This window comes from Haliaeetus leucocephalus, unplaced genomic scaffold (genome assembly GCF_000737465.1).
Source record: "Haliaeetus leucocephalus isolate CR32 unplaced genomic scaffold, Haliaeetus_leucocephalus-4.0 Scaffold76, whole genome shotgun sequence".
Classification (NCBI taxonomy): domain Eukaryota; kingdom Metazoa; phylum Chordata; class Aves; order Accipitriformes; family Accipitridae; genus Haliaeetus; species Haliaeetus leucocephalus.
Window position 1 is genome coordinate 3096841 of NW_010972512.1, and position 12573 is coordinate 3109413.

General features: G+C 53.2%; 1 protein-coding gene across 3 annotated transcripts in view; it reads right to left on the minus strand.

Annotated features, from left to right (window-relative positions):
- Positions 1–8095: 8095 nt before the first annotated feature.
- Positions 8096–12573, minus strand: part of PBX1 (pre-B-cell leukemia homeobox 1) — a 138684-nt gene continuing 134206 nt past the window's right edge. Inside the window, exons 9-10 of one of the 3 annotated variants that reach the window (XR_775278.1) lie at positions 9763–10887; positions 8096–9268 (exon numbers count right to left, since the gene is read on the minus strand). Coding sequence is in view for 1 of the 3 variants with exons in the window: in XM_010581674.1 (XP_010579976.1) it covers positions 10795–10887 (93 nt within the window). In the remaining 2 variants the exon portion in view is untranslated. Of the gene's footprint in view, positions 10888–12573 lie in introns of all 3 variants that reach the window. The other 2 variants (XM_010581674.1, XM_010581704.1) reach the window with 2 other exon arrangements.

The window sequence follows — 12573 nt, forward strand, 5'->3', positions numbered from 1 at the left end:
GGGCTGTCAGCAAATGTCAGAAAGCAAAAAAAAAAACCAACCAGACTTCAGAGCCAGTTAAGTTTGTGTAATGTGAGGGAAATGCTGGTTAAAGACATGGTAGCAGCTGAACTGTATATCCATTTATTTAAATGTAGTTTTCCATGGGAGTGGAATACATGGATATCATTAGTGCCAAATATCTCTCATAAGGCTGCCTCCACTAATATACCAAAAAGAGCTTAATTAACTTTGCTTCACAGTGAACCAGGGAGGTTCCTCAAACACCTTTTCCTCTGATAGGGACCAAAGCGGGTCTTGAGCGACAGGTACAAATGTGGGTGGGTGGGTGGGTAGGGCTAGCATGGCTGGATCACCCCACGCAGGGAAGTGCTGCCAAACGGTGGGCAACCCCAGAGGGGTCACTCGGCTGATGGGGAAGAGCTTCAAAAACACGTTGTGTGCTCAAGCTCCATATGAGGGTCCAAGGAGCATCGTGGCTATCCAGAGATGACGGCCGCGTCCTTGGGACACACGGGGCCATCTCCTCTCAGTGCACTGCAGCGAGCACAAAGACCCGGCATCCCGCAAACTCCTCGGCCACTGCCGCTGCCTGTAATCAGAGGGATGGAGGAACTAGCCCGAGGTTTACGTGGCTCAGAATTGTGCCTGTCCCTCTCCATTTCCTCCGGTGTGTGAGTAAAAATGCTCAGCCGCAGCCTTTCCGAGCCCACCATGTCCCCTCCATCAAATCCCTCATCTGGCAGCAGCAGCAAGGCTCGTCCCCGTGCTCCTCCGCACCAGGTTGCACCACCAGCAACGTCGCAGAGCACCGATGCTATCGTGACATGCACCGCGCAGGGAGGAGCCTGGCCTCTGAGGGGTGACACTGCTGGCAGCAGGGTGCCCCATGGCATGTCATCAACCCCCCAGCACCGATGGCACCGGCCACGGTGGCTGTCGAACGTGCTGCAGGACGGCTCTGCGCTCAGAGGAGCTCTGTGGTGGTGGCACCTTCATTTGCACGACTGTCCCCTCCTGGTTTTGCCCAGCGTGAAATGCATTGCTTGGGCTCACCGGGATTACAAATCCCAGGGGGTTTGTAAGTTGTCCGAGCTAGCACACTGCCAAGACACTTCTACCTATATACATACACCCACATATATGTGTGTAAATACATTATATGGATGATTATATTTATGTCTTCTATTTCATCCGGAGGTCACAGCTGTGTAGCTGCCAGCCTTTTTGCACAGCAGACTTTTCCACAAGCCCAGCCACGCTGGAAGCGGAGGTGATTTATTGGAGACCCCTGCTCGGCACCGGGCAGCTGGCAGCGGCGGCGAGCCCTCCGTCCCAGCGCCAGCCCCGTGCTGGCCGGGCTCCAGGCAGCGCTCCCCGCTTCCCTCGCAAACCTCTTAGTCCCGGGTTAATTAATCGTCAGCAAATAACCTGCGTGGTCGCAGCTGGGATGGCAGCTTCACCTTCGCTCCTGCTCGCACCTGCGATGCTGGGCTCTGTCCTGGTGGTGTTGCTGCTTTTCATGGGGCTGCTGGGGTGTGAGGGACCAGCACCCGGGGTGGGGGGTCTGCTGCCGAAATGCAGCCCCTGGAGAGGGGGTCTTGCTGCGGGGGTGTGTGTCTCATTAGAAGGGGGCTTGATAGGAGAGGGGGTCTTGATAGGAGAGGGGACTCGATAGGAGCAGGATCTCGCTAGCATGCCCCTTTTTGTTCAGCTGGGAAAGACATTACGTGCAATGGCTGCACATGGCCCACAGGACAAGTTTTGAGGCAGCTCGATGGGATTTCTCCACTTAATGCCCCCGTCAGGCTCCGGAAACGCTGCAAACCACGGACACAGATTTTTTCAGGAGCTGAAATTCCCTGTATTTTGCAGCATCTTCCCATCACCCTGTGGGCTTGCAATAGCTGTGCACTGGTGGGGAGCCTCCATAGGGCGTCCCTTATAGCGGCATCGTCTCACTGCCCGGCGGCTGCCTGGGAGATGCTGGCGGGCAGGATTGGTGCCGTACCGCCCGCACCTGCCTGCGCCGGGCCAGCCTGAACAGATGCTTCTGCATCGTAATAAAAGGTTAAATATTTTAATAAGCATCAGCCACATGTTGAAGGTAAAACGAGCTGCTTGCTTTCACTCTCTCTATTTTTTTTTGTATGCAAATGAACTGGAAGTTTATTAACAAGATGAGAGGCTGGAGCCTAATTAGCAGCAGGATGAGGGAGCCGCGCTGGAGCTGAGTCAGCGAGTGGGAGAATCGCTGGCGCAGCCCTCGGCAAACGCTGCAGCAGTCCCTGCCATCACCGCCCACCGCTTCCAAATCACCCCAAAACCCAGGAGAATTGGGCAAAACCTGCACGTTTCTGGAAGGAACAGGGGGACCCGCTTCGCTCAGGGTCTTGCTGTGGACATAGCCTGCGTGGGTCACCCCAAAGCCACCGGCCTTAGTTTCTTCTCTGTGCTGGTTGCATTGCAGCTTGGATTTTATGGGTCGAGCTAGGGCAGTGTTTCCAAGCATATATTGAATATTTAGGGGCCAATGCCACCAAGCCATGCAGTGATAGATGGAGCAGTTATTTCTGGTCTGGGCTCAAGCATGGCTGGTGCTGCTGGCGGCGGGGGGGACTGGGCTACTTTAGTCCCTATGTAATTTGCTTTAGTATTTGCCTCTGATTATGTTTCTTTTCTCTTTTCATTTTGCAGAATTGTTTTCCCACAAAGAGCTGGGAAGAAAACAAAGAAGAAAAAAAAACAAACGAAAAATCAGGGAAACTTTTTTTTTTTTTTAATCATCTTTATTTTCTCCTGGCCTTTCTTCTACCACCTTTTCCCTGCTGCTCTGGAGGTTGCTTCAAGCAGAGGAAAGACAAAAACCTCTTCCAGCTGCCGGGCGGCTGCAGCGGTGCAGGCAGGGGCTGCCTGTCCTGCGAGGCCGGTGGCCGCGGGGCGATGGGGACTCGCCGCTGAATGAGAAGCTGCCAATAAACCCCTCTTGTAATTTGCACCTTCGCAAGGCGACAGCAGCCCTGCGGCCCCATCGTTCATTTCCATTTTTAATTAGCTGGGCTCTCCCAGCGCCTCTCAGCTGCCCTGCCCTGGGGCCAGCGACGGCTGCAGGCAAACGGGGTTGATTTTGGAGGTGAACGAAGCATTTTGGTGGCCCACGGAATGGGAGACCTGGCAAGGTGGTGATGACATTCCTCTTTTTTTCCTTTTTTTTTTTTTTGATATATATTTCTTCCACTTGGTCTCGGTCCAGCCCTGCCATCATCACCCGCGGCCATGCCGAGCCAGTGCCCATCCATCTGCCCCCTCCTCTGGGCTCCTTCCTCTCCATCCTCTTCCTCTCCCAGCACCAAGCACCCCGCACCACCGTCCCCAGGTTCCCCCTTCCCACGCAGCCCCCAGAGCAGCACTGCCGCACCGGCACCTTGAACAGCCAGCGCGCAGAAGGATGCTGCAATTCCACTATAAAGCTATTAAAACTCTACCTCATTAGCAATAATTAAAAGGCGTAGCACACATTCCCAATAGCTCATGCCCGTGGGCACAGTAATTTTTATTTTTTATTTTATTTTCTTATTTTATTTTCTAGGCTCCTACACTCACCATGCCCAAAGGATGGGCAGCATCACCCCTCCACACTATCTCCATCGTGCAAGCAGAGGGGGGACCCAGGGACGGGCAGCACCCCCCTGCCCACCCGGTGGGGAGATGGGGGGGCTTGCCTGCATCCAAGGCACAGTAAAATATTTTACTACAAAGCAGAATTACTCCAAAGACTGATGGGCTGACTTGTGAGACCCACTCACATTTATGGAGGTCGTAAGTTATAGACTCCCGGTGAACTGGAGAAAAACATAACCCTCGCCTTTTATAGGCGAAACTTCCTGCCATATATTAAACTCTCCAGCAAACGGACGGGGGCTTTACTGCAAACTATAACTTTAATGCCTCCCAACCCCTCGGTTAGTTTGGAAGGATTATTATTAACTGGGGTGTGCTTCGCCAGCCCTCGCATGCCAGCGGTTTGCCTGGGTGATGGTGGTGGCTCTTGGCTGGAGCTCCCGGAATGGGGATGGGTGGGAGCGGGCAGGGAGGGTGGGGGGGGACCCCAGTCCGGCAGGCAGGGCTTGGGGAGATGCTGGCAGCTGCCTATGGGGAGAAAAAGCTGCAAGAGGCATTGCATGGGTCAGGCCATGCCGCGGGGGAAGGACCTGGCACATCCCAGGGCATCCGAATGTCACCAAGCCGTGGGGTTCCGCTCGCTGAAAGCCTTTTGCAGCTTCTGCCGTGGGCATCCGCGGGGCCTGGTGCACACCGTGTCTTTTTTTCCACTTCTTGGCCTAAAGTGTTATAGTATGAAATGGAAAAAAGTGCAGGACCCTGCACTCAGTCTGCTCTTGCCCAGGGCTGAACTTTGTTGCCCAAATGGGGGAAACGGGGGGGAAAAAAAAAAAAAAAAAAAAATCCCATTGATAGTAACTGAGTGGAAGGGGGAAAAGGATGGGCAGCACCAGTAGAAGGAAAAGGTGTGGATGCGGAGATGGGGAAGGAGATGAAAGCAAGGAAAATGCAAACAATCCAGTTTGGTTTGAGTGGATTTGGTTTCTCTTTTGGCCACCAGCAGCCAACGAGGGAGGGACGCTGCTGCACCCAGCACGGCTCCTCCACCAGCCCCCAACTGCTCTGGGAGGCTGCATGTGCCCTTTTCCCACCTTAGAATTGTCTTTTTTTGGGGGGGAGAGGGCAGGAGAAGACTTGAGCTGGGAGAGGTGCCCAGCCCAGCACCCAAAGGATGCGTCCCAGGAACCCCCCCAGCCCGGAGAGCATCACATCACCTCCTCCCAGCATCACCTCCTGCCACCTGCCTTTCTGGGGCGATTTGCTCATCGGGGCCCGGTGAGACTTAGCATTTCTCTGTTTGGAGCCAGGATGAACATTTATTAGAATTAAACAGCTGGGAGCAAGATGATATTTAAACTGGTATTAGGAAAGCACCGGCGGAGGGAGATAATTCCTGGGGCAATCTGGCAGCGCGGCGGCCGGGGGGCTCCTCGGGTCTCCTGCCGGAGAGCGATACAGTTAATTTGCAGCCGGAGCTGGAGGCTGGCCTGCGCTGATATTGCCGTGTTATTTAGAAGAGAAAGGTCAGGCTGGAGATTGAATAATCATTGACAAGAAATCCATGGGGGAGCGGGGCGGCAGCTCCAGGCAAGCTCCAGCATCCCTGTGCTGCCTCCCCGGGGGTTTCTTTCCCTCCGCTTTGGTCCCTGTGGGGTGTCAGAGGAGTTTGTGCAGGGATCCTGCCCGCCTTTCTCCAGCTCCAGAATCGCAGCCACTCTCCAGCTGCCCCCTTTTTCATCTAATACCTCCATCTCTGGGGATGTGACAGAGCTGTCCTGGTTTTCATCCCACGCACAGGCTCTTTTTTAAATTGCAAATTATTTTTAAATTTAAAATTACTTTTTGCTCAGAAACATTTTCCAAAAAAAAAGATTTTTTTTTACACTAAAATCCCCAGGAAAACACAAGAAACCACCAACCCTTCCCCTGCTCCCCAGCCCTGCCCCATCCTGGGTGTGATAAAAGAAAAATCCCCATTCTAGCTTTTTTGGAAAGAAGTGCACTAAAAAGTGCAAAAAAGCAGCAAACAAGCAATGAAAAGGAAAGATTGAAAATGTTTTTCGCATGGACAAATCCGTGTGTGCAGGGAAACTGAGGCATGGGGATGGGCGCCGGGAGCCGTGGGGATGCTGCGCATCAGGCATCACCCCCGCATCACATCCCTCCGGCTCCCAAGCTCACACCACCAGGAGCAGGACCGAGCATCAGGCTATTGCCTTCACTCACCCCCCCCACTGCACCCCAAACCCTTCTTGCCCCCTGCATCCTCATGGGGGAAACGCCCAGGGTATCTCGTTTTCCTCTTTTTCCTCCCAAAAAATACGCCAGGTTTGGTTTCAGGTTTTTTTTTGTTTTTTTTTTTTTGCAACAAAAGAAACTATTTATTTGGAATATGCATTACCAGTACAAATCAGGAAACTGTAAAACCTACACCTTGTTAGTATCGTCATAGAACATAAAAGTCTCAATTGGGATCAGAAAGACAGAGGCCTTTTTTTTCTTTACAGAAGCAGAAAAGCTTAAAGTTTCAAAACCAGGTCGGAACAGAGAGTCTTTTTTTTTTTAGAGTTTTTCTTTTTTTTTTTTTATATTTGGAATCCATTAGGAAGAGAAAAAAAAGATGGGGGGGAATAGAAAAGAAAAAGCAACTCAGAACAACTGGATCATCTTTACAAGGGATAGTCAGGGCTTTGCAAGAACAAAAAAAGCAAACCGACAGAACCACCCCCCCCAGGCAATGTCTGATTTACATAATCTTAATAATAATAATAATAATAATAAAGGTGTACGAAAACAAAAGGACTCCAGGAAACCTTGGGATTAAAAATAACACCCCAAACCCTAACCCGTTCAGTGATGTGAAAAGCTCAGTTTTTTAGGAGGTGGTGGGGAGCAGGGAAACAGTTTTAAGAGCAATGCCAGCGAGCGTCTTCCTCAGCGCTTCTCATTGAACCCCACCCTGGAGCCCCAAAATCTGTCCCAACACGGCTGGGGAGTTGCTACATCTCATCCTTTGACCCTCATCCTTCCCCCATGCCGCTGTGCAGCCAGGGCTCAGGGCCAGGCTGGGAGACCCCATCCTCAACAAGGTCCATGGTCCACGGTCGAAATAAGGTTGGTACCTTCTTTGCTCCGAACCCCTCGTTTTTGGGCCAAGAGCTGCGGTTGGGCTGCTCGGTGCCTCCAAGCCAGGGCTCTTGCAGCAAACCCTCGGGGCAAGGGTGCCGCTGGGATTCAGGGCAGAGCATAAGGGCATTGAAACCCACCACCGCCTACCCATTTGGGGGAGGATTCATGCCCTTTCATCACTTCCATGCAGCTCAGCATCGCCCCCAAGCACGGAGACCTGCAGGGGCTCAGCACCGGACTCCCCGTCCGCCCTCGGCATCTCCTCCCCAAAAACCCCTCGCGATTACGTCCCTCTTCGGAGACGTAATCCCCCCGCTCAGCCGCAGAGCAGCCACCTGAGGATCTTCTGGGGTTGGGTGTCAAACGGCATGGGGGCCCCCCCCCCCCCAGAAGAGACACCCCCCTCAGCCCCCCCCAAAAAAACCCCAAAACCCACCACCATCACTTTTCACATCACTTGGGTCACAGCTCAAAAGCGCAGGGGAAGCGGCAAGGCCGTCGTCTCAGACAGGTCAAAATAAACTCAGCATCATCATCAAAGCCCCCCCCCTCCCCTCCCAAATAATGCCAAAAAATAAAATAAAAGGTAATTTCTGGGTCTCAACGTTAAGAAACATAAAGTGTTAGACTGTACCTATTAATGCTCACTATTCCAACCATTTTTTTTTCTTTTTAAAGTTTTACAAAATGAATTACCGTCACTTTTTAAACATTGTGTAAGAAGAAATGAGTGTGCACAACTCTACACTTTTCTAGCATTCTTGAACTAATTCACAAATGCGAGAAAACGGAAAAAAAAACAAACCATGGGAAAAACAAACAAACAAAAAAAAAAGATGAATGTAGGTAGTTTGATGTTATAAACTATACAGGAATGAAGCGCTTGTTGCCACAGAAAGAACAGGGATGGAACCTTCCCCCTGTTCAATTTTGCGTGCTAAGAGGGTCATTTTTTATTCTTTTATTATAAACACTATTAAATTCCGACTGCGTTTTTGGTTTTTTTTTTTTTCTCCTTTATCTGAATATACAAGAACATTCATTATCAAATGTTCGTTATCATCAATACTACAAAGAACGAGACACAAATCGCAAGAAACAATGGAAAATGTTAATAAAGCTGAAAGAATCATCGAGTTTTTTTTGTGGTTTTTTTTGTTTTTATTTTTTTTGAGTTTCTGCAGGTTTTTTTTGTTTGTTTTTTGTTTTTTTGTTTTGTTTTGTTTTTTTGGTATCGAAGTCAGGTTTTTCTGGGCAGAAAAAAAATTAAAAAAAAGAAGAAGAAGAAAAAAACCCACAACACTCGGGGTTGGGGGCAGGGGGGGAAGGGGAGGAGAAACAAAACCCAAAAATAAAAAAAAAGCAAAGAAAAAGGCAAGCAAGCGGCTACGCCAACGCGAACCAGAGGGACCAACCAGGGAACCCAGGAGGCGATTTGCAAAGTACCGTGGAGTGGTGAGTGCCCTGCCCGGGCAGGCGGTGTCACGGGCAGGAGGTGCAGGCAGGTCGGGCAACGGTTGCAGGGCAGGGGAAGGCAGCCCCGGCACGGGCCGGCTCCGGTCAGCAGGTGGTTTCGGCTCATTTCTGGTTGGTTTCCAAGAGGTACTGTGGCATTCCCGCAGGCATGGCACTGCTGCCGCTCCGGAGAACAGACCTGACTCAGCCCCGTGGCCCTGAAACGCTTTGCCAGAACGGTTTCATGTAAAATAAGCTGGAAACGGTTAAAAGGCTGCACTGGGGGAGGCCATGGGAGGAGGAGGAGAGTGGGAAGGTGCGTGGCTCGGGAAGATGGGCAGCACCTCCTAACCATCCTCATGGGGAAATGACCTTCTCGTTGCTCTTAACGTACTCCCAGCCGGGAGGCAGCCCTAGACCTCACATGTCGCATTACGCTCTGCAACACGGTCCACATCTCCGGGCATGGATGCGAAAGGAGGAGCAGAAAGCGTCTCACCGCTGGAGACATAAAAACCAAGCAAGGAGCAGCTTGTGCTGTTTCTCATCCACCTTTTGCATCCTACTCTGATCCCACCAGCTCAGAAATAGACAATCCACTGAACTGGGACTTTTTGTATTTGGGGGAAGGTCACAAATTTCAGAGTGGATGTTTTAGAGCCTTCTGGGCTTGCTCCCCAGGGAAAGGCAGGCTTCACCTCCACTTCAGGCGAGTCATGCTGCTGGCTGCACGCTGCAAGGTGACAGCATGTTGGAGCCGTGGGCACACCACTGCTGCGGCCTGCAGGCCAACCACCATTGTTTTTTTCCAGCAGAAGGGTGGAAATTTTTCTGGCAAAGCTTTAATATTAAATGGTTCCTGCTTAATGTTGCTCTGCGCTGGCAGTTCCCATCTCGAGATGGCTGGCATCAGCACGGGCAGGGTGGGCATGGACGTGCAAGAGCAGGAGATGTGGCCAAGAGGTATTAGGGTCCATCACAAGGTGCCAGACGTGCTGCACCCACACCAGTCCCCAGGACACCCAGGGTCTTGTCGCGGGTCAGCTCAGCCTCCTTGTGCCTGCTGGAAGAACCAGTGGCAAAAAGTACTGCCCCAGCACGAAGCTCAGCCCCTCGCCCAGGGCTCTCCTCACCCTGCTCTTCAACGAAAGCCATGTCGTCCCGGCATCAGCTGCCTGAAGGGGTGTTTCAGCAGGATGAAGCCTTGCTTACCACCCAGCACCGGTTGTCCAAAGAGCGGACCAGAAAAGCTGGGGAGAAAATCCCATGAGTTCTCCCATGGCTTGGGATGCCACTGCACAGAGTAACTCCCGGGATAAAACCAGCAGCTTCAGCAGAAAGACAGCCCCCAAGCAGGGCACCCACCTGTCCTACAGAGCTTCACCCTCAAGCAAACCTGTTGTATTAACCGTTACCAAAAGCACCCGACGCGCTCACCCCACCACATCCAGCCTCCGGGATCCCGCTGCCTGTCCCTCGCTGCCTGGCTGGCAGGGCTTTGGGAATGCAGTGGGTGCCACCAACCTCTGTGGGTCCTGCCTGCACTGGGGAACCCACCTCCTCCTCTTCTGCAGCACGGCACACTCCCGAAAACACAAGCCAACACTCCACAATGCTTTCCTTGCCAGGAAAAACTCCACTGCTGGCCTCCCTAGGTGCTGTGAGAAAACTGCTAGGGTCCCATCAATCATCAACGCCTGATCCCGTACAACACTGCAGAGGTGCTCAGCGCCTTCGTTATCAGCGACGGCCATTTCTCGCCTGCCTCTGCCTCGTCTCCTTCCCTCCTCTCCTTCCTTCCAACAGCAGGCAGGGAGGATGGTGGGATTTCATGGCTCATCCAGGCTTTGGGATGTATGGTGGAGCATGGCAGCGACTGGGAAGTGCTGGCAGTTTTCCCAGGGCTGGGAATGGGCCAGTACCTTTTGGAAGCGAAGGGGAGCATGCCGGTTCCTTCTCTTACGTGCACAGGGGGGCTGTGTTCACCCACCCTGTCAATGGCAGTGCCCGAGGGACAGCTCACCGAGGCAGGGCTGGGTGCAGAGAGGCGATGCGCTGGCTGCAGCCGGGGCCGGTGGAGACGAGGCGGCAGTGGGGCTGTGGTGGCGTTTCCCTACGGAGAGGTAGCGTGAGAGACGGGGGGTGGCGAAGGGGGCTGCCTGCTAGTAAAGGAGCGAGACGTGACTGAGGTACATTTGTGGCTCCTCAGAAAGATGCCCAGTGCGAGGCCATACACTGCTTTGGGGTTGTTTGTGTGGCGGCGGTTGATTTTTGCTTTTCCTCCTTAAAATCCTTCTACCTGTTGACATATCCTTCGGTGGGAAGGGGTGAGGGGAAGGGAGTGGTGTTGTGGCAGTGGCAGGGAGGGGGAGAGCGGCTTCTACCCAGAAAAGAAAGGGAAGAGAGTATAAAGAAGTGTCCAGATTGGCTGAAAAAAGCATCCCGACGAAGAGAAGAGAAGAGAAGGAGTCTTCTTGTGTGTGCTGATTGGGTTCACCTCCAGTCTGACTGCTGCGGTGTTAGGAGAGGCCCCCTCCCCTCCTGCCCCCGCCGGGGCCGGCTCAGCCAGGGATGCAATTTGCTGGGAGATCAGTTGGAGGTATCAGAGTGAACGCTGCCAGGGCCTTCTGTGGGGGAGGTCACCGACGACGGGGTAGTAGCGTCTTGCCAACCTCCATTAGCCTGCAGGAAGGGAGACAGGGAGATGTCAGCCACCCAACAGCACGCCCGGCCCTACCCAAGCCACCCACCCACCTCAGACCCCTCTACTTCTCCCTTGGCAAGGGCTGATGTAGGAGCCAAAGATGTCCCCTCTGGCCCCCCATCCCACCACAGACCATGGGGTTCCATCAGTGGGACCCTGTCAAAACCAGGGGTTTTGATAAATTGTAAGTGCTCATGGAAATTCTGTCCCTTAAAAAACAGGTATTTCTGCAGAAACCCAAGTTCTGGTTGTTTGGGGTTTTTTAAAGCCCAAATAGGACCCTTCCCCATATGGAAGGAGGCAAATAGCAAACACCTCACTCCAGACACCCCAGCCTGAGACGTTATCTGGATGCAGGTGCCATGAACACGCAGAACAAGCAAGGGGTCCCAAGGGACTGCTGAGCCATGCCATGTCCCCCAGCATCGCTCCACATCCCCCCACACTGCCTTTCAGGGCACCCCTCCTGCTGTGTGGTCCCTGTGCAGAGGGAAGCCATCAGCACCAAGCCTTGTCAACATGCTGCCTACACAACTCTCTTGCCAACTTGAAGGCCACCCACGTTTGGGAATTTGGGCCACCTCTCTGCTGCCAACGCAGAGCCTTCCCCTCCTTGCTTTGCAGTAAAACCACAAAAAAAAATCTCTGCCACTCTGGGGTGGGTCCTCCACGCTCCCCGTCACCCTTCCTCGAGGGACCCCACGCCACAGTGTAAAGGAGGTGCCACCACCATATCCCATCTGAGGGTTTGTACAGCAAAGCATGGCGGACAACTTGTTTCTTCTCCTAAAAAAAGATGCACGGCCAAGTTCTCCAGCTTCTCGACAGCAGAGCTACCGAAGGGCCCCCAGATATCGCAGACAGGAGCCGGCAGTGCACAGAAACTGCTCCTCCGCAACTGCCATCCCCTTCGAAGAGGAGCAGATGTCGCACCCAACCTCCCCTGCTCACTCTGACATTGATTCAGTGCTTGGCTAATTATTCCTTCCCAACCACTGCCCAAGCTCGAGTTGGTAGCAGCCGCCATCCTGTTTCAGACATGCCCAGGCTGCTTTGCCCTCTCTGGCTGCCTGTCCCACTGCCTCCAGCGCAGGGCATCCATCACTGGCTCCAACAGCTGGGACCCTGCGGACCCCCAAAGTGGGGTAAGGGTAGGAAAAGCTTCATCGCACCGAGCAGCTGTCCAGGACTTGCCACTGGGTTGTCCACGCTGCCGACCAGCTCCTGCCTGCCCAACAGACAGCCGAGATGGGAGCAAAGAGCTGACCACGGGCAAGCCGTGGGAACCCACGTTCTGAGGGATGAAACCACCTTGCAGCAGGACATGCACAAAGCAAAACCAACAGAGGCATGCACACACAGAACGGGCGTGTGTGTTCTTCCATGCGCACGTGGGTGTGTGCAAACACGTTCCCTTGCAAAGGGGTTCAGGCAAGAGTAAGGAAGGCAGGAATCGCGACCTGAGCTTGCTAGCAGGTTAGCAAACCCTGCTCCACTTCATCTTGGGTGCAAGCATGAAACCAGACTATGCATGAACATTACCGGCCCCGTGTGCCCCCCGCTGCCTGCAGAGACCCTGGGCTTGCCGTGCCCACCAGCTTCCATCCACAGCCAGGCCCCGACCCACCATCCCTGAGCTCCCTGAGATGCAATATCCACCCGTA